Consider the following 23465-nt stretch of genomic DNA (forward strand, 5'->3'; position numbering starts at 1 on the left):
ATAAAATATTAAAGTTTAGAATGGATTGAAATACCTATGAAAGCAATAACAAGTTCCGGTCATTCAACAGTGGTTTACTGAGTGCCAGACACTTGTTTAGAAGCTGTGGGTACAATAGTTATCAAATAGGAAAGACGCTTGCCCCTATAAGGTTCACATAGATAGCCAACTATTAAATAATAATAATACAAACAAGACAAAGACAGATCGGGCTGGGCACTGTAACGTAAATGGCAGCGGGAGGACTACCTTCCATCTGGGGATCAGGGAGCCTCTCATGATCCTCAGTGTTTGTGAATTCAATGAGTCCCTGTGACATCACATGAAGTTCTTAATTCCCTATTATGACCACCTCTGATGACACCAGCGTGTTGAGTCCGTGAATTGGCTGGGTACACGCTGTAAGGTTAGAGTGATTGTGAGCCGACGGAGACTGTAAAGGAAACAGGTAGATGGCCTGAATAGCCCAGGCATCACACTCTGGGTATCTCTTTTGAGGACGTTATCTTTTGCTTAGAATGAGAAGTTTTCCCAACTTTTTCTTTGGAGAGGGGAAAGCCTGATTTTTCTTAACATTGTCTTCTGTCAACCTTTCCTGGATTTCCTTATTTTCTTCCAAGATCAGTGTTTCTACATGTTTAAAGTAGCTCATGGCCACACTCCCATCAAAGAAGACATCTCACAAGACTTCCCACACACTCAGAATTCTAAAAGCAGGGGATGATGTAGCACAAGTTCAGGTTGAAACTGTGAAATTCATCTACAGAGCAAAAGAGTTGGCAAGCTCAATAGTGTTTCCCAAAGAGATAATTTTAGGAAACACAGGGTAAACTTTTTACAATAGTAGTATATTTTAATGTGTATTAGAAAAAAAATAAGAACGTGGTTAAGGATGTGGACTCTGGAGCCAAACTGACTCCCAGATCTACCTTAATTAGTGGTGTTAAGTTGGGTGAGTTATTTAACCTGTCTCCTGTCTCTCAGTTTCATCTACAAATGGGATAAAAACAGTACACACCTCATTGAGATGTTGACAGAATTATATAATTTAATATGTAGTATTCAGAAGAGTACTGATATAATATTTGCTGTGATTGTTATGTCTTTTATTAATACCTCTGTCAATTTGGGGTACATTTGTAAAATTTTTTATTTGCTTGTTATCTTTTGGTCATACTGCATGACATGTAGGATCTTAGTTTTCTGACCAGGGTTCCAGCCTGTGCCCTCTGCATTGGCAGTATGGAATCTTAACCACTGAACAGCCAGGGAAGTTCCCCCGATAATTGTTATGATCTAGCAAGATTTCTAAGTTAAAAAGGTCGATTAAAAAAAGATACTAAGTAAATAGTATAGCTTACTTTCATATGGCAAAATGGATACAGTGTTATAAGAATTACTAAAATTTGCAAAACGTCTGCCATGGAGATTTTACCTCTTAAATATTTCTCTAATATCTCTCCTCCTTTATCCCTGTTTTAACAGTGTACTATCAACCATCTTTTTCACCTGGACTTTTTAAAAAATGTTTTCTTTTCAAATATTTCAACTTATAGAAAATGAGCAAAAACAGTATATGCTATGCTAAGTCACTTCAGTCGTGTCCAACTCTATGCGACCCCATAGACGGCAGCCCACCAGGCTCCCCCGTCCCTGGGATTCTCCAGGCAAGAACACTGGAGTGGGTTGCCATTTCCTTCTCCAGTGCATGAAAGTGAAAAGTGAAAGTGAAGTCGCTCAGCCGGGTCTGACTCTTAGCGACCCCATGGATTGCAGCCTAACAGGCTCCTCCGTCCATGGGATTTTCCAGGCAGGAGTACTGGAGTGGGGTGCCATTGCCTTCTCCAGAAATAGTATAAGTACTCCAGTAACCCTTCATATACAAGCAACTGTTGATTTAAAGGGTAGAGATCTCATGATCCTTTACCCTAAGTCAACATGTATTTTCTAAGAAAAAGCACAATTTAATTAGTTAATGAACTTCAGGAAACAGATTTTCTTCTTAACCAATATGTAAGATTGTCTCCCCAATTTAGATGAAGAGCAAGACATACACACTTATATACACAACCATCGTGTCCGTTTTTGGCTTTTGTTCCTGAGAATAATATTTTCTAGTTTTTGCTGTCTTTTGGCATATTTGTAGTCAAACAGCAAGTGCTATTGTGAGTTGTCAGTAAATGCAGTCTAAAACCTGCTTAGAAAATTCCCATTATTAGAATTCATTTACAGCTGGTTTTTAACCGCCCATAGGGCCTCTGAATGCAAAATAAGGAAACAAAGTAAGAGGTGGGAATCCGCAAGTTTCCTCTTCCACAGTTTTATTCAGTAAAGTTACTGCTGTGAATCTATACCGAATCCTGGAATCTTCAAACATCTCTGACACCTATAAGCCTTGAGAAAATGTGAAGGTGTTTCATTTTGTCACAGCCTTTCTGAGGGTTATGACAGAAGACTGAAAGATGTTATGGTTTCCCCATCTCACTCCCCTTCCAGAATGTTACCTGGACTTTTTAAAGGTGGTTGTTTTTTTTTTTCTAGCCACCTCTCCCTCTGCTCTTTTTGTCTTTATTTTTTTGGTCTGCCCCCAAATACAGTTTCTACCTTGCCCTCCAAGAGTTCTAGAAATTAAAAATTGATCATACTTGTTTCCCTACTTAAACCTTTTATGACTAGCCCCTTCATTCTTAAAGTTCTAATTCCAAGACTACTGGCCCGCAAGAATCTATTATCCAGCTTGTACCCCTCTGGCCACATCTGTCACCATTTCAGCCTCAACTTTGACCCATAATAAACACATCAAAGTGTTGCTCTGCACGCATTCTTTTTGTACTGGTTCATGCTGTCCTCTCTCCTTGGAAAAACTGATCCATTCAGACCAGAATGGGTCTCTGCTCTCTTCCTGTGTTCTCTCATGTACCTGGTATACATCTTTATCACTGGACTGCCATATAGTTTTACAGTTATCCATTATGTTTCTGACTCCCCAGTTAGAGTGTGAGTGAGTACCCTGAGATCAGTGACTGTCCATTTTAGTGTTCGTGGGGCTCAGTATAGTGCCACACATTGAATGGGTAGTCAAAGTAGTGCTTATGTTTTATTTTTCAGTCATCTATGACTTGACATTAAGAAAAACCATTAATAATGTTATATAACCTCTGGTCATATCTAGAATACTTCACATATATCTAATTAGTGTGTGTATGTGTGTGTGTCCAGGGAGAGGGACAATTTTATTCTCAAGTATCTGCACAGTGACTATCTGCCTAAGAAGAATTACTTTTCAGCCTCTCTAGTCTTACTTTTAGTCTTTATTTTACATTTATATTCCTATAAGAACAATTTAAGAAATATATTTCTATGGATAAAAGAGAATTAATTTTTTCTTGAAATTATATTCTTTATAAACAAAACTGTTTCCATTTATTACAGTTTCAATCACCAAACAATTAACATTAACATCAGCTCAGTATTATCAGTTTGTATTTTTTCCTCTTTCACTCAGCAGTTTTATTACCTTTTTTTGGGAAATGGAAATCAGGTAAGTTTATTGCAGTGCTGTTTAGTCATGAAAAAAAAAAGTCCAGGACAGGAGAACACATGGTAACATGAGCACCTGCTACATTGTAATTTAGGAGTGACCATTATAAATTCATGAATACGTTGCAATTTACTAAATTATGTATATTGTTTTAGGTGAAATGAGCAAAAATGTAGTCATTGCAGAGCAGGAGAAAAATAATGAACATTGCCCTGAGGATATCAATGATAAGTTATCTGAATCAACAGATGATGATGGTGAGGATACCAGTGATGAAGATAAGGAGGAAGACAGCAACCCGAATAAGGATACTCATGCCCCGTTAGAGTTAATGACAGAAGTAAGTTTTGCTTCTATAACTCAAAAATATTAAAGTAGCTAAATAGTATATAGCCTTGAAGACTAAAAAAATAGTTAAAATATCCTTGCCCACACACAGATGCTTACCTGGTTACTCATCTTTGTTACTATGATGAGGGTAGAGATGAGAGAATATTCTGGCAGTGACTCAGATTATTCTGGTAAAGTCAGAAACAGGAATAAGAGAAGTTTCGGCATAAAACTCTTCAAGGACCTCTTTTAGAAAAACTTTCTACTTACTGGGTACCATGCTAGTTACTTGGGATATTTAGAGATAGATAAGAAAGACATGTCTTTACCCTTGAGAACTAACAAACACTTATTATGTTATCTAATGCAATTTATAATATTGCCAGTAGAGATGTTCATAAAATTCTCTGGGAACAGGGAGGATAAAGGGACTAATTGAGAAATGAAGCAGGAGAAACAAGGAGGTAAAGGAAGGATTAAGAGGAAGAGACAAGAACGGAATCTTAGAAACTTAAAGGAAGAGGGACATGTAGGAACTCATTTGGTAAACAAAATGGCACTCCTGGCGTAGGAAATAGCACTGGATGTGTGTATCACACACATACCGAGGGTGTAAGAAGGGAGAGGGAGTGGAGGGAGATGGACTTAACTGAGTGTAACAACAGAGAAGAAACCATGAACTTGAACACATAGCCTTAGAAATTTCTCAAAATACATAGGGAAAAAAAGGAACATCAGAGACTTTGGGGAGACTGTTGGGTGGTCTAACACATGTATAATTATAGCCCAGATAAGCGAGGGACCCACTATGTACAAGTAAAACATGTGACAACGATAATACAAAGGATGAGAAGGGGGGAAGTGAAAATGCACTGTTATGAAGTTCTTACTGTATACATGAAGTTGTATGATATTAATAAAAGTTAGACTGATACCACAACATGTGAGTAAAACTGTCTTGTTCTCCATAGAATTATCAGTAAACATTTGTGAGCAATTTTTACATGTGACGTTTCAGGCCTCCATGCTTTTGCTGTTTCCTATGTTTTGCCAATGCTGTTTCCTATGCCAGGATTGCCTTCTTGATTTGTTTACCAAATGAATTCCTACATGTTAGCCTAGTGTACATGCAAATGGTTCAGAATGTCACATATAAGCAAGAACAGTCCCCCAAGTGTACAGTTCTTTTTTTAAAAAAAGCTATCCAAATAATAATGGAAGATTGGTCAATTGTGGAGCCTAAGTAAGTAAAAAATATGTAATAATGTTTAATTCCATGGGGAGAGGATGATCATGATATGTGGTATATTTTTTTTTAAGTTACTGAATAATCTTAGTTTTTGTAAGTATATATGTGTTCCTTTATGGAAAAAAAAACTAAAATGATGTACATGGAGATGTTTAAAACGAACATCTCTGTAGGCTTCCCTGGTGGCTCAGTGATAAGGAAGCCACCTGCTATTGCAGGAGACACAGGTTCAGTCCCTGGTCCAGGAAGACCCCACATGCCATAGAGCAACTAAGCCCGTGCCCCACAGCTATTGAGCCTGTGCTCTAGAGTCCATGGGCCGCAATTACTTAGCCCACACGCCACAACTACTGAAGCCTGCGCTCTCTAGAGCCTGTGACCAGCCAACAAGAGGAGCGATCGCAATGAGAAGCCTGCACACTGCAGCTAGACAGTAGCCTCCATTCACTACAACCAGAGAAAAGCTCGTGGAGCAACAAAGACCCAGCACAGCCCCAAAAATAACTAAAATTATCTAGAAAAAAATTCTCTGGATGGTAAAAATACAGATGCTGTTTAACTGGGGACAGGATGTGTTTATTTAGCATTTTAAATTTCCTACATACAACAAATGAACCTATTTGCAGGGCAGGAATAGAGACGCAGATGCAGAGAATGGACATGTGGGCACAGGGTGAGGAAAGAGGGTTGGGATGAATTGGGAGGCTGGAATTGACATGTACATACTACCACGCATGAGATAGATGGCTAGTGGGAACCTACTGTATACCACACAGAGCTCAGCTTGGTGCTCTATGGTGACCTAGAGGGATGGGATGAAGAGGTGGAGGGAGGTCCAAGAGGAAGAGGACATATGTATACCTATAACTGATTCGGTTTGTTGTATAGCAGAAATTAACATTGTAAAGCAACTATACCCCAATTAATAAGGAAAAAATTTATAACACATAGAAAAATATGTGTTACAAAAACAGAAATACAGACCAATGGAATGAGATAGAGATTCCAGAGATAAACACACACACACCTATGGGTACCTTATTTTTGACAAAGGAGGCAAGAATATACAATGTGGCAAAAACAGCCTCTTCAATAAGTGGTGCTGGGAAAACTGGACAGCTCCATGCAAAAGAATGAAATTACGTCACTAACAAACGCCATACACAAAGATAAACTCAAAATGGGTTAGACCTAAATGTGAGACCAGAAACTATTAAACTGTTAGAGAAGAACATAGGCAGACACTCAATGAACATAGAACAAAGAACATAGAACACTCAATGACATAAAGCAAGATCTTCTATGACCCACCTTCTAGAGTAATGGAAATAAAAACAAAAATAAACAAGTGGAACCTAATTAAACTTAAAAGCTTTTGCACAGCAAAGGAAACCACAAACAAGGTGAAAAGACAACCCTCAGAATGGGAGAAAATGCTAGCAAGGGAAACAACTGATAAAGAATTAATTTCCAAAATATATAAGCAGCTTATACAACTCAATACCAGAAAAGCAAACAACCAAAGTGGGAAAGGGACCCAAAGAGACATTTCTCCAAAGAAGATATACAGATGGCTAACAAGCACATGAAAAGATGCTCAACATCACTCATTATCAGAGAAATCAAAATCAAAACTACAGTGAGAACCTACCTCACGCCAGTCAGAATGGCCATCATCAAAAAAGTCTACAAATAATAAATGCTGGAGAGGGTGTGGAGAAAAGGGAACACTCTTGCATTGCTGGTGGGAATGTAAACTGATACAGCCACTATGGAAGACGGTATGGAGAGACTCCTTAAAAAAGCTGGGAATAAAACCACCGTATGACCCAGCAATCCCACTCCTAGGCTTATACCTTGAGGAAATAAAAACTGAAAAAGACACATGTACCCCAGTGTTCACTGCAGCACTATTTACAGTAGCTAGAACATGGAAGCAACCTAGATGTCCATCAGCAGATGAATGGATAATGAAGCTGTGGTACATACACACAATGGAATACTACTCAGCCATAAAAAGAACACATTTGAATATGTTCTAATGAGGTGGACAAAACTAGAGCCCGTTATACAGAGTGAAGAAGTCAGAGAAATATAAATGTTGTATACTGACACATACATATGGAATCTGAAGAGATGGCACTGATGAATTTATTTTCAGGGTAGCAGTGGAGAAATAGACATAGAGAACAGACCTATGGACAAGGTGGGAGGAGAGGAGGGCGAAGGGGAGATGTATTGAGAGAGTAACATAGAAATGTACAATAGTATATGTAAAACAGATAGCCAATGGGAATTTGCTCTATGACTCAGGAAACTCAAACAGGGGCTCTGTGACAGGCTGAAGGGTGGGGGAGGGAGGGAGATGGGAGGGAGGTCTGGGAGGGAGGGAACATGGATGTACCTATGGCTGATTCTTGTTGATGTATGACAGAAAAACCACAAAATTCTGTAAAGCAATTATCCTTCAATTTAAAAAAAAATTTTAATATGTTACTTTATAACAAAAAAAATACAATAAAATAGTAAAAGGAAAAACAGATGGGATAAGAGCAATCAATATTGGAAAATATTGAAAATACATAATTGTATTGTCATATAATTATGGACTAAGTTCACAAATAAAAACTGTATCTGAACCTAAGGGATATTGAAGTGATTAAAGTGTTCGTGGCTTTGCCAGTTGAATCAACCTGAGTGTTCTCAGATTGTTCGGTAGTGTGTGCACAGTGTGGCTGCAGTAAAACAGAGGTGAGATGCTTACTCTGTGGCCCTGCCACTAGAAGTGCTTAAATATTCTTCACTGACTGATTACAGACTCACTCCTGGAAAAACATGTGTAAAAGTTAAAAGCAAAATAGTTAATCATTAATAGAATATTTTCTAGGGAGTTTATAACTGACATTTAAATTCTCTGTAAAACTGCATAGCTGAAGAATTTCTTAATGTTTTCCAGTTCCTGAGAGCAGAAATGGGCCACGACTACCATTTGGCAAAAAAATTATGTCAGATGAGTAAGTACAAAATAATTCTCTTTTCCCAGTCTTCTCTTTGTTTCTAAATACATTCCCTAATATATAAGATGGTTTGGTTACCATACAGCTAGTGAATTCCCTCATAGTGTCTTGGCGAATCCTTGATAGTAAAAACTGGTATAAGGACTAATTTAAATTAGAATTCCAGAGTAACTTTGCGTGGGATAAACTGACAAGGACGCCATTAGAAGGTATGTCAACATCATTAGCTTCATGACAATAGGTTAGTAACATATGCCTTTAGTTTCAAAGAAGTGTCATGTAGTAAAAAAAAGCCTTCCTTAGAAGTGAAGAAGTGAAGCCGCTCAGTCGTGTCCAACTCTGAGACCCCATGGACTGTAACCCATGGACGGAGGAGCCTGGTGGGTTACAGTCCATGGAGTCACAAAGAGTCGGACACGACTAAAGTGACTTCACAAGCCTTCCTTAGCATGCAGTTATTCCACAAATATTTGAGTTACCTACCTGCCAGGCTCCTCTGTCCGTGGAATTTTTCAGGCGCGAATACTGTAGTGGGTTGCCATTTCCTCCTCCAGGGGATCTTCCTGACCCAGGGATCGAACCCACGTCTCCTGTGTTTCTGAATTGCAAGTGGATTCTTTACCACTGAGCCACTGGGGAAACCTTAATAAAAATTTAAAAAATTGTGTGCCAGTGCTGCTATTTAGGCACTGGGCCAATAATCCCACACTTAATCTAGTGTCAGACAACAAACATATAATTAGCATGTCATAGATAACAGGTGCTATGGAGGAAAAGGGAAGAAGGAGTAGAAAGTACTGGGAGGAAGCAAAGCAGTTTTAAGTAAGACAGTCCAGCAAGGCTCACTGGAAGACTAGAGCAAACCCGGGAAAAAGTTGTGGAAATGAGTCCTGTCATCTGAAGAAAGTGTATTCCAGGCAGGACTAATAGCAAATATCCAATAGATGAGTGTACCTGACTGGGAACAGCAAGAAAGGCAGCAGAACCGGAGCAGATTAAGCCAGGGGACGTGTGATAGGAGATGAGGTCAGAGAGCTTACAGGTCAGGGACCGTGCAGACTGCAGAGCATCTTACCACAGCTTAAGGACCTTGGCTTTCTCTCTGAGTGAGCAGAGAAACCACCAGATACTTTTGAGTTGATAAATGATATGAACAACCTTACTTTTCTATCTGAGTTTTAGTAGTTTGATTCGATGTTCAAAATGGTGGTGGTTTTTGTTTGTATTTAAGCAAAGAGAAGTTTGGGAGATTTGCTGAGTTTCTTAACTCTGTGGGTTGATGTTTTCATCAGCTTTGAGGATTTCTTGGCCATTAATTTTCAAAAATTACTTCTGCCATATTCTCTCCCTCTCTTCTATTCCTGGGTCTCCAGTTACACACAAATTAGATTTTTTTCCTTGGTGTCCCACATGTGTCTTATACTCTGTTTTTTCCATTTCCTTTTATTCCTATGCTTTAGCTTGTATATTTTCTGTTGACCTGTTTTTGAGTTAATTTATCCTATCTTTTGCTGTGTCCAGTGTGCTGTTAAAACTATACAGTGAATTCTTCACTTCAAGGATTTCATTTTCCAATTTTAGAAAGTCCAACTAGTGGTTAGATTCCAGGTCTCTGTCAAAATCCATAGTCTTTTCAACTATTTTACCCATCTTTTTCTCTTCATTAGTCTTAAAGGAGAAAATGCCAATTCTACTATTAAACTTTATTAATGACAGGTCTTGAAATATTAACTATTGTAGACCTGTTTTATGGTTGAAATCTTTTAGTGACAATGTGGTGTAGGGACGTGGGGTCTACTCTTCCTTGCCTCACAGAGTCCCCACTGTGGATACAGTACTTCCTAAGTACTAAGCTAATTTTTAAAATCGATTTCTTGAATACATTAACACTACCTATTTTATATCCAGAATAATTTGCCTTGTTTAATCCTTTCAAGCACTTTTGACCTTTAGAACTATCAAATAAAATAGTTTGATCAAAACTATTTTTGGTGGCCCACAAACATAGAATTTCCAATCAGAAGGAATCCTTAGAGAATCATAATCCTTTCAAGCACTTTTGACCTTTAGAACTATCAAATAAAATAGTTTGATCAAAACTATTTTTGGTGGCCCACAAACATAGAATTTCCAATCAGAAGGAATCCTTAGAGAATCATGTCCAGTCCTCCCTTTTTATAAGTAATGAAACAGAAGCAGAGAGAAGGTTAAGCAGCATGTGTAGCCCTGCTCAGGGAGCAAGTGACACAGCTGGAGCTGGAACCCAAGCCTCCTTTTCCCACAACTGCCTTTCTTCTCTGTGTGGCCGATACAGAAAGGAGTGATGCTCTAGCTCTAGCTCCCAATTCTCGTGAGTTTTTCTTGTGGAGTCTAATTATATATAGAAAATGTATATATTATTTTTGTTTTTATACCTATCAGTTATTTTAGAAAAGCCTCTGGCTAAAGCTTACAAAATATAGACACTGACATCACCACATTTGTCAGTGAGTCTTGGCTGTTAGCCCCGCACTGTAAACAGCAGGTGCTCAATAAAATGCTTGTGGGCCTCAATAAAAGGCAATGCACACTCATTAGGTGCCAGGTAAATAAGGATGAAAAAATTCAAACTGATCTACCTTAATGGGATTATATTCCTTTAAAAACTCCCTCCCTTCCTTTCTTCCAGCCAATATACATTGAGCACTAACTCTGTACCAGACATTATGCTGGGAGCTGGAGAGAAAGCAGAAATCAGACCACACCTTCTAAAGTGCTCTAAACCCTTCTGGGGTTGACATCAGACGTGGTTTGGTGTGGTCTGCACCCTTACTGACTGACTCATCCAGTAATACTGTTTACTCTTTTCTACCCATGGCAAATAGTGGTGCCTCTACAACTGAGGGTTAAATTCTAGGAAAGGATGGATGGAGGGTCCTAAGACAGGCACCATTTTCCAGGGAGCCAGATGAAAAAGAATTGCTCCCAAGAGGAAGAAGAGGGAAATGTGGGCAAAAGGGCCCAGAGAATGGGGGTAGAGCACAGGGAGTGCAAAGTAAGATTGGCTACCCCTGACACAGATTGCCAGTCAAGGATGTGAAATGAGAGAAGCCCAGGTTTTGCAAAGCCAGGCAGATTGAAGGCAGAAGGCAGAGTTGTAGACTGTCTCAGGGAAAACAAAGTGCTATTTCTTTGATGCCAGTAGGAACGCTGGCTGAGGGCTGCCTAAAGTCCCTCTCTGTGTTCAAAGCAATAGAACAATTTTTTTTCATCTAGCATGCGCCCAAAAATATTATCTATAAATTCTTACAGCATAGATATTATTTTCTAAAATTTATCACAGGATGTTGAATATTGTCCCCTGTGCTATACACTAGGACTTTGTTGTTTATCCATTTTATATATAATAGTTTGCATCTACTAACCCCAAACTCCCATCCTATCCCTCCCTCACCCTCCTCCCCCTTGGTAACAAGTCTGTTCTCTACAGCAATAGATATTCTTTTGTCTCTTTTGTTCCCCCATCTTCTAACTTTTCCACAGAACAATCCACCTTTTTCTCTCTATATATATACCTATATATTTATAAATTTACTCATGTAAACATAATGTATTTACTTTTTATGTATTTATATATATATATGTATTGAGCACCTACTATGGGAACATTCTTGCATACAGTTTTTAATTCTTATAGCAGTTATGTGGAGCAGATAGGATTAACCCTATTTTACTAATGAGGAAAGTGAAGGTAGCCTGGAGAATTGATTTACCCAAAGTCACACAGCTTCCCAGTGGTAAAGCTATATCCCAAGTCTGACTTGAGAGCCTGTGATTTCTTGCTATATTTCCATTTCTTCATTTGAATAATAAGTTTATATTTCTGGTCAAGCAGGTGGAGACTTGAAAAAGAGGTGCTTTTATGAATCAATCGGATTGAAATGTCTCCTATAAATTGACCAATATATATTTTTATTTGTATCTAAGGCAACTAATTTATATGAAGTAATACATCTTTGTCCCTTCAGAGGTGTCTTACAAATTCGCTCTCTTGAATAGCCTCCAGTTCCTGGTATATTTCCTTGCCGTCCAATCAAGGTGTGCTCGTTTGTATCTTTACTTGGGTGCAGGGCTTCCCACCCTGCATCCCAGGTGTAAATGGTTTCTTTTTTATCTGCTCTTCTAAAACTTTTTCTGGTGAAGGCTTGTAAAAGTGGTTTTTAAATGAGACTGAAAGTCAGGAATACCAGGTACTTTTCTTAGTTCATCTCATGACTGACTGAGAGATTTTCTGTCAGTCTTCCCATTTCTTGGTCTCTTTACTTGCAGCCGAGTCATCTCAGGGTGCCAATGCTTTTGCTCACAGGCAGTCTGAGATTCTACAAAAATAACGTGTAAGCCTGGAAGACCTATTTCATCAATTATAATAATTGTAAATGTTTAAGAATAATGGCCTGAAAACCAAAATGGTTCTCATCATTATGCATCTAACACAAAAACAGACGTAGCTTCAGATACAGAAGAGAGTTTCTGTAAAGTTTTCTATTTCTTTGTGAGTAAACTAAATCACCCTTTCTTGGGGTATAATTTTATCAAGGCATAAAAGACTGCTTCCTACCCAGTCATCTATATTCATTTATTCCATTGTTTTTTTTAATGTTTTGAGGTCTCCCGCTCTGTCAAGTACTCTCTTAGAGCTGCAACAGTGAACAAGACCAGCGTCTTGTCTACCCTAAAATCACCTGCCATCTGAGGGCCCTAGAGCCCCGTGGAACTCAGAGCTTGCCCCACCCCCAGCCCCAGCACCCTGCCCCAGCCCTTCAGCTAGAAGGAAGCGTCGGCTGCACGCTTAGGAAGGAACCAAGCCTTTGTCTAGGCCCAGAGTCACTCCAGGAAAACTGATAGTCAACATTTATTCAGTACTTACCATGCAGCAAGAACTAAACTAAGTACTTTGTCTGTATTATCTCCTTTATTCATCAGATATCCTAATGTGATCAGTAGTGTTTGTTATTGATCACAAGAGTTGGGATCACAAGAGTTGGATATGACTTAGCAACTAACCCACCACCACTGGTATGGATATTGTAGGGCTGAATTTCAAAGCAGATACTTTCCCTCTGAAAATTGACAGCTGCCAGCAGTTTTTGTTAAACCATGAAAATAGCTGATCTCATACTCCATTCCCAAGGAATAATCCTAACTCCAGCATGAAATTTTCTAAGTTGTGTTCCAGGGAATATTAGTTCAAGATTGCTTAATAAATATTTCACCAAGAAGGATTCCATGGGAATAACAAATTAGGGAAACCATATTCTCTTCTCTGTAAGATACATGCTAATTCTGAGCATGTTAATGGCTATGTAAAATCCTGCAGTTGCTCCTTACTGTAAGCTTTGATTAACTTCATTTAACCTAGTTTCCCACATACATATTAACATCTTAAGAAACTAGTGTCTCAAAGAGCAAGTTGGAGAAACTCTGCTCTAGGAGGAGGCTTAACCTCAGAGAAAGATTTAGACTGCTAATGATAAGCATGTTTTAGTTCAAGTTAAAATGTGTAAAAAGTCACTTTTATTAAAGCCTTAAAAGATGTATAAATACCCATAGAATCCTTAAAAGCAGATTCTGAGCAGGCACACACTCATGCTGACCCAGATTGATGGTACATTGTTATGTTAGTGGATTAGAAAATAAAGACATTGGTTTAGTGTGTCAGGATGGAAGTCATATGGGGTGAGGTCCTCTGAGCCACTGGGGCCCAGTTGAACCATCCCACAAGTCTCACTTTTAGCCAGGCGAATAGCACACTTGATGTTTCGGTGCCCCCTGGGGGCCACCAAGATATTACACAGAAGTCACAGCACTCAATGGATAATGCAGAATTATGAATACGCCTGAAGGCAGGTAAGAAGACAGCAGAGAGAGATCTGTAGAGCAGGATCTGAAAAAATAAGTTAACTAGTCTAGAAAACTCTGAAACAAAAGGTATAAAGCTTTCTGGCTTCTAAGACATTGGTACATTAGACCAACAGGCCTAAAAATTTCTATTGATTTAGTCCAAAGGAAAGATGACACATTCACATAAAGGATCAGCAAAAAGGAATAAATAGCACTTAAAAACAATGGATCCGATGAAGTGGTGAGAATACTGTTCAGTAGGTGATGACTGGGTGTCATTGGCAAAGTCTCCATGTATTACAGGATTTGTACCTTGTTTGGGGAATGATTATAGTCAAGAAACAGCATGGCTAACGCCTTTGAGGGATGTCTCATAGTGATGGAGATTGCATTTTTTTGGACAGGTGGTAGAAAATATAATGAGGATTATTTCCCTTGCAAAGTACCTAAGATAAGTAGAGCATTTTCTCTGTTTGCACTTAGATGTTCCTGTGATATAATTGTTGGTGTTTTTGCTTTGTGCATTTTCACTTAACTGATAGACAGTTTCAATCTCACACTCAAGAGGCTGTTTGCTGAAACACTTAGAATGTTAATAACACACATTCTGTTGTCCATTTGCAGTCCTAATCTATGAACCAGAAAATCCTGAGGCCAAGGAGTTTTTCTCACTGATTGAAGAAATGCTGCTGATGGGTAAATTTAAAAATTGAAATTCCTGCTTTCTCATAGAATCATGATCAGTCACTATTTAAAAATCCATTATCCCAGGAAACTGGCAAAATACCTCCTCAGGAAGTGGTTAAGAAAAGGCGAAATGATTATCTCAGATGGTTTCATGAAACCGGCTTTTCCTCTATAGATGGTCAAGCTGACTCCATTTCCTCTGTGGGGTGGAACTGCCCAAACAGAGCAGGCTCCCTGGGCAGACAGTATTGGGCACTGACAGAGTCCCCAGAGGGAACAGTTCCTGCTGAAGAGGGAACAGTACCCCAGGAACTGAAAGGATTATCCCACGGTTCCCAGCAAAGTCTGTACCCTCTACATTACCCTGAATCTCACTTTACTCTTATTCTATTTCAGAAGTTGACAGTAGTAAAAAAAAAAAAAAATTATACCAATGTTTTAAATATAGTTTTAATCCACAAACATCTTTATGCTAGTAAAAATATGTTCTGTGTACCACTGCTTTGACCCTCCGCTCAGTTGTCACATTCTAAAACTATGTACTTCTTGATGGAGGGGGAAACAAGGAGGATTATGATGTTTCAGGGTAGACATATTAAGAAATATTTTAAACAAGTCTCTTCCTTTCTGTGGCAGAGAAAGCACAGAATCTCGAGGAAGATGATGACAAGAGTGAAGAAGACAATAGTGAGAGTGAAGGAGAGAGCACAGAGGACCCAAGTGAAGAAAGCTCTGATGAGTGTGAAGATGGGTGACGACAGTTGCTGCTGTAGTTCAGTCTTCATGTATGTTCATTACTGTGTACGGTGGAAATATAAAGAAGAGAGCTGCATTTCAGTCTAATGGTTCTTTATTTGGCATAGAGTTCCTTTAATTTATCTGTATTAGCTTGAGCTTCTTCTTAATAGTTAGATTTCAACTCAACGTGAGCTACTCAGAAAGGGAAATAGTCATTGAAAACACTTAAAAGCACAAACAATGTGCCAGGTACTGTTGTATACACATTAATTTATTGAATCCAACAAAACCATGCGAATAACAATATCATTGTCCCCATTTGACAGATGAGAAAACTGAGGCACATAGAGGGTGAGTCATTTGCCCAGCATTATATCCCTGTTGATCAGTAGAGCCTCAATTTTTATATGAACATTATGGCTCCAAAAGCATACTCTTAGTCCCTACCATGTCCAGGCACTTTTATTTACATCACTTATTTCATGTTCTTTACAGCATGTATCAGTACCTGAAATTCTTATTTACTTTTTTTTTTAAGTTTTTATTTTATTTTATACTAGAGTATATTTGATTTGCAATGTTGTTTTAGGTGTACAGCAAAGTGATTCAGTTATTCAGATTCATATACCTATTTATTTTTTAATTCTTTTCCCATTTAGGTTATTACAGAGTATTGAGCGGAGTTCCCTGTGCTTATACAGTAGGTTTTTGTTGGTTATCAATTTTAAATATAGTAGTGTGTATATATGTCAATCCCAAACTTCCAATTTATCCCTCCCCCAACTTGTTCTTTTTATCTTTTCCCTGCTTGTCAGAAAATGTAACCTCCACATAAGCAGGACTTTGTCTGTTTTACCATTATATCACTAGCAACTGGACAGGTGCCTGGAAAATATGCGATGTGTATACCAAGGGAATGAATGAACTGAAAGTTAAGGACAATGTTTATATTCTTTCTTAAAACATTTGTAAGACTTTATTACACTTTTCTGTATCTGTTACATTATTTTTCTGATTCTGTATTCCTTAATGAATTTCTGCCACCTTCAAACTAGGTTATAAGGTAACTGAGGTAAAAATGAGAAAAATATTCCTAAATAATTTGTTTTGAGTGTGCCAATCTGATTTGGGGTTAGGCAGTTTGAGTTTTTATTCTTATATCAGCACAATATCATGTCATATCCAAAATGCTTGAAACATAATTCATTCTTTGGGCATTTTGTAGCATGCTAACATTCAGAGGAAGAAATCCTGCTGCACCATTTTTATAGAACTGTCTGAAAGAAGTAAAGACAGGTATGTATAATCATCTAGTTGCGTAACTAGTTGGATAGCACTGCAGGGCTGGCTGACAGAGACCGCAAGAGCTGCTTGTTCTTTTCATTTGTAAGTTGTTTGTTATTCCTCCTATAACCACCACCATATGTCGATCAGGGCTTCCCTGGTGGCTCAGACAGTAAAGAATCCGCCTGCAATGCAGGAGACCTGGGTTCGAATCCCCTGGAGGAGGGCGTGGCAACCCACTCCAGTATTCTTGCCTGGAGAATTCCATGGACAGAGGAGCCTGACAGGCTACAGTCCCAGGGGTCGCAAAGAGTCGGACATGACTGACCAACTAAGCATATGTCAATCTAATGCCACTTACCTGACTTTGGAGTCCCCCCCCATAAGAAGTTTTTTAAATATCCTAAAACTGATATTGCAGATGAAATGAATTACACTGGTAAAATTTTAGTTTTCTTTTTAAAGGCCAGGAAGGTTCTGAGGAAGAAGCTCTCTGAATAAAAAGCCATGATACCATAGGTCATATTATAGCTTAAATCTAAGAATTTTCGAAGTTGGATCATGCAGAATAATCCGTATTTATGGATATGTACCCTTTATCCATAGTCTTCATCCTACTTGCACTCCTTACCCAGTGTAATTCAGGGTGTTGGCATGCACATCTGAACGTGGTAGCTAGATAATATAATATAATAGCTAAACATAATCTGCAAAGTATTTTTTGTATTATTTTATATAAGCATTTTATATATTTAATTTACTGGCTTCTCAGTCCTAAGAGCATGTTACTATATTTTCCCTTTTGGTTACACAAATTGAATTTGGGATGCTGGGTGTATCCAAGGGTAAATGTTAACTGGGGTACTGGAATTCAGATGAGGAAATCAAGACTATGAGATGCAGGTTGTGTTTCAGTATGAGAGATCTAGTGAATCTTGAACCCAGTGTTTCCTGTTGCTTCACACACAGCTAAACTGTAGGTGAATCAGCACACAAGCGGTGTCTGTGAAGACAGTTCAGGTCCAGACCTGTGCCTTCTTCAGAACATTACAGTGGTGGGAAGGAACCCAAACATTCAACAGCCTGCAAATGTATGAGAATATCTACTCAATGGACTTAAGATGGGAACCCAATAAGATAATTTCATTTATTTATTCAATCAATATTTACTGAAAGCCTATGGAGAACAAAACCTGGTCCCTGCTTTTAAACAGTACTGGCAGGGTGACAGACACTGCCATTGAGGAAGGCCAGGGTGCTAAGGGAGAACACAGGAGGGGCACCTAAACCGGGCCAGGTGTCCAGGGAAAGCATTCATAGGGATGTGGAGTCTAAGCTAAGAAGATAGAATGAGGAGAAATTAGCTACAAGGAGAGGATGTGGGGAAGAGCGTTCTATTAGTAGACACATCTGAGTCCGGAGAGCAAGTAGGCATGGTTGGATTGCAGAAGGAAAACGGACCAGTTAGAGCCAAGACAGATGAAGCTATAGTAATAAAGGGGCTGGGGAATGGAGGATCTTCCAAGCCATGTTAAAGTTTGAACTTTATCGTTAAAGTAGTGGGAGGCCATTGAGGGATTTTAAAGAAAATAATGACTGTATTTTGGAAAGAGCATTCTAGTAGCCAGATAGAAAAACATGTTCTCAAACTACAGGTGATGATTCATCGGTCAGTTATGAAATCACTATAATGAGTAAAAAATAGCTGGGTTTCTTAAATACATAAAATAGCACACATTGCAAAAGAGTATATGGGAATTACAGTTTTGTGAGATTTTTCATTCAGAGTTTTTGTGTATATGTCCTCAATCTTGATGTGAAATGTGTTTCTTCTTCCTAAGGATCTCCATTTTAAAAAAAGAAAAGAATTATGAAGCACAGAGAACAGACTGGAGTGGGTTGGAAAGGAAGGGCATCAAGTATTCCAAATCCTGACCATTTTACTCTAATGCCCTACCCTCCACTGTACTTTGCTCCCTAAGATTCCAGTAGAGAGGGACAGATTGAAGAAAGGGGAATAACTAATGAAGTAAAGACCATCTAATGCTGTGGAGAATGCATATGACATAACGTTAGTGTGTGGCAGTAGCTTCCATCTGGACAACTGCCCCAGCATCCAAATGTGGAGTCAGAATGGCCTCTCCTTTCTTCATATAGCCTTCAATTCTCCTGCATCTCCTTATACAACTGACCCTCGAACAACATGGATTGGGACTGTGTGGGGTCTACTATATGTGAACTTTTTCAGTAATAAATACTACAGTACTACACAATCTGCAGTTGGTTGAATTTGTGGATGCCAAACCACAGATCCAGAGGGCCAATTATTAGTTATACTCGGATTTTTGACTGCATAGTCAGTCAGCACCCTATTCCCCCATGATGTTCAAGGATCAACTATATATTATACAAGGTGATAACCTACATTCCCTTTAACTGAAGTGTGTTTTTTCCCTTGGTTAATGTAAGGTATATGTGATTTTGATTATTTGCCTGGAATATTGATCTTGGACAGGTGGGGGTGGGCAGTGGGGAGCATGTGACCAGGGCTCATGATGCCAGATGTGAAGGAAAGCCTGGATCCACTTGAAATGTTTTGGGGTTCTGGGCAAATGTCCTATATTGGGAGGTATTGAGAACTCATAAGAGGCAGGTGAGACGTGGCCTCCAAGACCAGTCTGAGGAGGACAGAGGTCTCTCTGATTGGGTTTCCTAATAAACTACCCAGCTAACATGGGATGTAAGTTATAATGCTGGGCGGGGGTGGGGTGGGTGTGCCAAAGTTGGAGAGGCTTGTGAAGTGAAACACTGGGACATGAGATGGGCTTGGGTAGCTGTTGTGCCAAAAGTTTTCACTTTCATCTCAGGTTCAAAGGATTTGTTAAAAGAATAAGCCACTTGTTCTATACAAATGAATAATGCCAATATTTATTAGAGAATTATCTAGCTTACTTTCAATATACTAACATTAAAAGAAAAGAGAACTAGAAACAGCAGAGGATATATCACCAAACTGGGTTTTGACCAACATCCAGACTCAAACAGTGCTGGGAAGTCCCATGTCACAGCACATCCAGAGTCCCAGTTGGCAGAAGTTCCCAGGCAGTGCATCTGCTCTGTGGGTAAGACTTCAAAGATTGCAGTTCAGGGTTCCCACTTATAATTTCAGGAGGCAAACTGATACCATCATCAGTCTGTGAGCAAATTTCAGCTCTTTTCATATTAATGCCGTTTGTCTTATAAAACTTGGAATGTTAAGCCTGGGGCTTGGTTGGCCAGAGCTCCTGCAAGGGCTCCACAATCTCAAGATTGTCCCCTATCTTATATATGGTGCTGTAAATCTTATACTCACAGCAGGCAGGCAGGTCACTCAGGGCAGTGTCCAGGCAGGTTAGAAGCACGGTCAGAGGCCTGTCCTACATTGTCTCTGAAGCCTAAACAAGACTATTTAATTTCCCTAACAGTAGCCTTGTTCAAATGTACCCTTTTGCATCAGGAGACAGCCTAGAGCAGGCACTGGTTGATTTCCCCTCCATCCTTTTCAACCTAGGTGATACATCTAAGCTAATTATGGTACTTCCATCCCACTTGCTACTAGTTTGTTTGCAACAGCTTTGAAAGGTCACATAAAAATTATACTTTATATGTATTTAACAGGTACAACTTGATATACATTGTGAAATGACCACCACAATCAAGTGAATTAACATATCTATCACCTCTACGTAGTTACTTTGTGTGTGTGTGTGTGTGTGTATGTTGAGGAGATTCAAGATCTATCCTCTTAGCAAATTTCGAGTATGGGCATACCTCAGAGATATTTTGAGTTCAGTTCCAGACATCCGCAATAAAGCTAATATCACATTAATGTGATTGAGGCATGTGAAGTTTTTTATTCCCAGTGCATATAAAAGTTATATTTACCACTATACTGTAGTCTATCAAGTGTGCAGTAACACTGTATAAAAAATAATATGCATACCTTAATTTAAAATATTGCTAAAAAATGCTAACCATCATCTGAGCCTTCAGCAAGTCATAATCCTTCTTGCTGGTGGAGTTTGAAATATTGCAAAAATTATCAAACTGTGACACAGAGACACAAAGTGAGTAAATGCTGTTGGAAAGATGGCCCCGAAAGACTTACTTGCTACAGGATTGCCACAAAGCTTCAGTTTGTAAAAAATGCAATATCTGTGAAGCACAATAAAATAAGGTAGGCCTGTGTATAATAAGTAACGTTAACTATTGTCACCATGATGTACTTTAGATGTCTAGAACTTATTCATCTTGCATAATTGAAACTTTGTACCCTTTGACCAATATCCCTTTACTGCTGGTTATTACTAGACATGGACAGAACTCAGCCAGTCTCTGCTAATAACATGAGACAAGAAAGCATAGAGCCTTCACAGATACTTGCAGCAACTTAGAACCATGGGAGGCTTTATGCTGAAGCCAATGCTAAGGATAGTGGAGGAGAGAAAAGAAGAAACTAGTCCTTGATGACATTTTTAGTGACAGTCAACTCTGGTTTAGTCCTTTCCCTACCTCTGAATATCCTGTGTAAAACAATAAATTGTCTTACTGTAGTTTGTTTCTTACTTTCTATTACTTTGCAGCCAAGAGCACCCTACTGTATGTATCTGCGACGCATAGCAAGTATAATGACAACAATGACATCCTCTAGGATTGTAAGCCTAACTGGACTCTCTAAGTTACCATCAGGTCCCCAGTGGGTCATGGCCACCCAAAGCAGGAAGAGGAACTGGCAGATCCTTGTTCCAGTTACAGGTGCAGGTAAGTGAAAAGCAGAAATACGAAAGCAGCTAGAATGGTTATCTCTGCGTTGTGTAAGTGAGGAGGGGAGGTAAGTAAGAAGAATTTTACTTTTCAATGTATGCATTTTAATTTTTTTCATGGGCATGTGTCACTTATAACTGAAGTCTTTCTTATTGGTAAAATATACAATTTACCAGTTTAACCATTTTAAAGTATATAATTCAGTAACATTAGTATTTTGATACTGTAAAATCATTACCAGCATCCATCTCAAGGACTTTTACGTCTTCTCAGAATGAAACTTGTACCCACTAGACAGTAACTCCCCATCCCCCTCTACCCTCAGCCCCTGGCAACCACTGTTCTCCTTTCTATTAATTTGACTACTCTACTTAGCAGCAGGTACCACAAGTAAGTGGAATCCTACAGTATCTGTCCCTTTGTGACTGACTTGTCTCACTGAGCATAATGTCTTCAAGGTTCTTCCATGCCCTAGCATCTTTCAATACCTGATCCCTCCTTATGGCTAAATACTATTCCATTGTGTGTACATATCACATTTCATTTATTCACTCATCCATTGATGGACAGTTAGATTGCTTCCACCTTTTGGCTATTGTGAATAATGTTGCTGTGAACGTGTATGTACAAATAAATATTCTATACTAAAAGTTTTTTTATATGTGCAGAATCTAAAAAGATGATGCAAATGGACTTATTCGTAAAACAAACAGACTCACAGACTTAGAGAACAAACTTATGATTGCCAGGGGAAAGGAAGAGAGGAAGGGATAGCTAGGAAGTTTGGGACCTACATTACACACTGTTGTATTTAAAATGGATAGCCACCAAGGTCCTACTGTATAGCATAGGGAACTCGGCTCAATGTCATGTGGCAGCCCGGATGGAAGGGGAGTTTGGGGGAGAATGGATACATATATATGTATGGCTGAGTTCCTTTGCTGTCCACCTGAAACTATCACAACATTGTTAATTGGCTATACTCCATTATAAAATTAGGACTTCCCTGTAGCTCAAATGGTAAATAACCTGCCTGTGATTCAGGACACCAGGGTTTAATCCCTGGGTTGCGAAGTTCCTCTGGAGAAGGGAATGGCAATCCACTCCAGTGTTCTTGCCTGGAGAATTCCAAGGACAGAGAAGCCTGGTGGGCTACAGTCCGTGGGGTCGCAAAGAGTTGGACACGACTGAGCGACTAACACACACACACACACACACACCCCAATATAAAATTAAAAGTTTAAAAAAAACTTTTAAATTAAGCCTATACATGAGGTAGGACAAAACCTGGGGGGAAAAAGTTAATGAAAATGTTAACCGTGATTGCATTTGTGTCATGAGATTTTTTTCATTTTTGTCTGCTATAAAGTCATATACTTTTTTTTAACAAGCATATATTACTTTAAGGGAAAAAATATAGCTTATTTACAATGTTTTGCTTTTCTTTAAAAAGAAACTTAAAAAGGAAGTTAGAATAAACAACAAGTTGCCACTATATAGCATACCAAACTATATCTAATCTCTTGGGATAAACCATAATGGAGAGGAATATTAAGGAAAGAATGAATATATATGTATAAGAGTCACTGCGCTATACAGCAGAGACTAGCAAAACATTGTAAATGAACTATACTTCAAACAAATAAAAAAGACCAAGAAAAAGTAAAACTGACCTTAGGAACAGAAAAGTTTACACAAGGAAGAGAAGAAACAAAGCAATATTCATGAATTGCCTATTGTATGTGAGGCATTTTAGCAGGCCTTAGTACACGTCTTGGTGTGCTAGAAGCTTCCCATTAGGATCAGTGTGTGTGTGTGTGTGTGTGTGTGTGTGTGTGCGCTCAGTCGCTCAGTCATGTCTGACTCTATGCGACCCCATGGACTGTTGCCTGCCAGAGTCCTCTTTCCATGGAGTTTTCCAGGCAAGAATACTGGA

At 38.9% G+C, this 23465-nt stretch overlaps 1 protein-coding gene and 1 long non-coding RNA gene across 23 annotated transcripts in view; one reads left to right on the forward strand and one right to left on the reverse strand.

Annotated features, from left to right (window-relative positions):
* ERICH2 (glutamate rich 2) overlaps positions 1–15536 on the forward strand; it is a 59114-nt gene extending 43578 nt beyond the window's left edge. For 18 of the 21 annotated variants that reach the window (XM_086357428.1, XM_086357266.1, XM_086357309.1 and 15 more), the window contains 4 exons: positions 3697–3881; positions 8077–8134; positions 14642–14713; positions 15341–15536. In XM_086357428.1, coding sequence (XP_086213554.1) covers positions 3702–3881; positions 8077–8134; positions 14642–14713; positions 15341–15459 — 429 coding nt within the window. In that variant the 5' untranslated portion in view covers positions 3697–3701 and the 3' untranslated portion in view covers positions 15460–15536. The remainder of the gene's footprint in view (positions 1–3696; positions 3882–8076; positions 8135–14641; positions 14714–15340) is intronic. The other 3 variants (XM_086357420.1, XM_086357255.1, XM_086357276.1) reach the window with 2 other exon arrangements.
* LOC147378521 (uncharacterized) overlaps positions 1–23465 on the reverse strand; it is a 32152-nt gene that overhangs the window by 2923 nt on the left and 5764 nt on the right. The window contains exon 1 of one of the 2 annotated variants that reach the window (XR_015147571.1): positions 8621–8757. The exons of the other annotated variant lie outside the window; for it this stretch is intronic. This is a non-coding gene — a long non-coding RNA (uncharacterized LOC147378521). Of the gene's footprint in view, positions 1–8620; positions 8758–23465 lie in introns of those variants that run through there. 2 annotated transcript variants of the gene reach the window in all.

Source organism: Bos grunniens, chromosome 2 (assembly GCF_055505025.1).
Source record: "Bos grunniens cultivar Pamir isolate PY7600 chromosome 2, Bosgru_T2T1.0, whole genome shotgun sequence".
Taxonomy (NCBI): domain Eukaryota; kingdom Metazoa; phylum Chordata; class Mammalia; order Artiodactyla; family Bovidae; genus Bos; species Bos grunniens.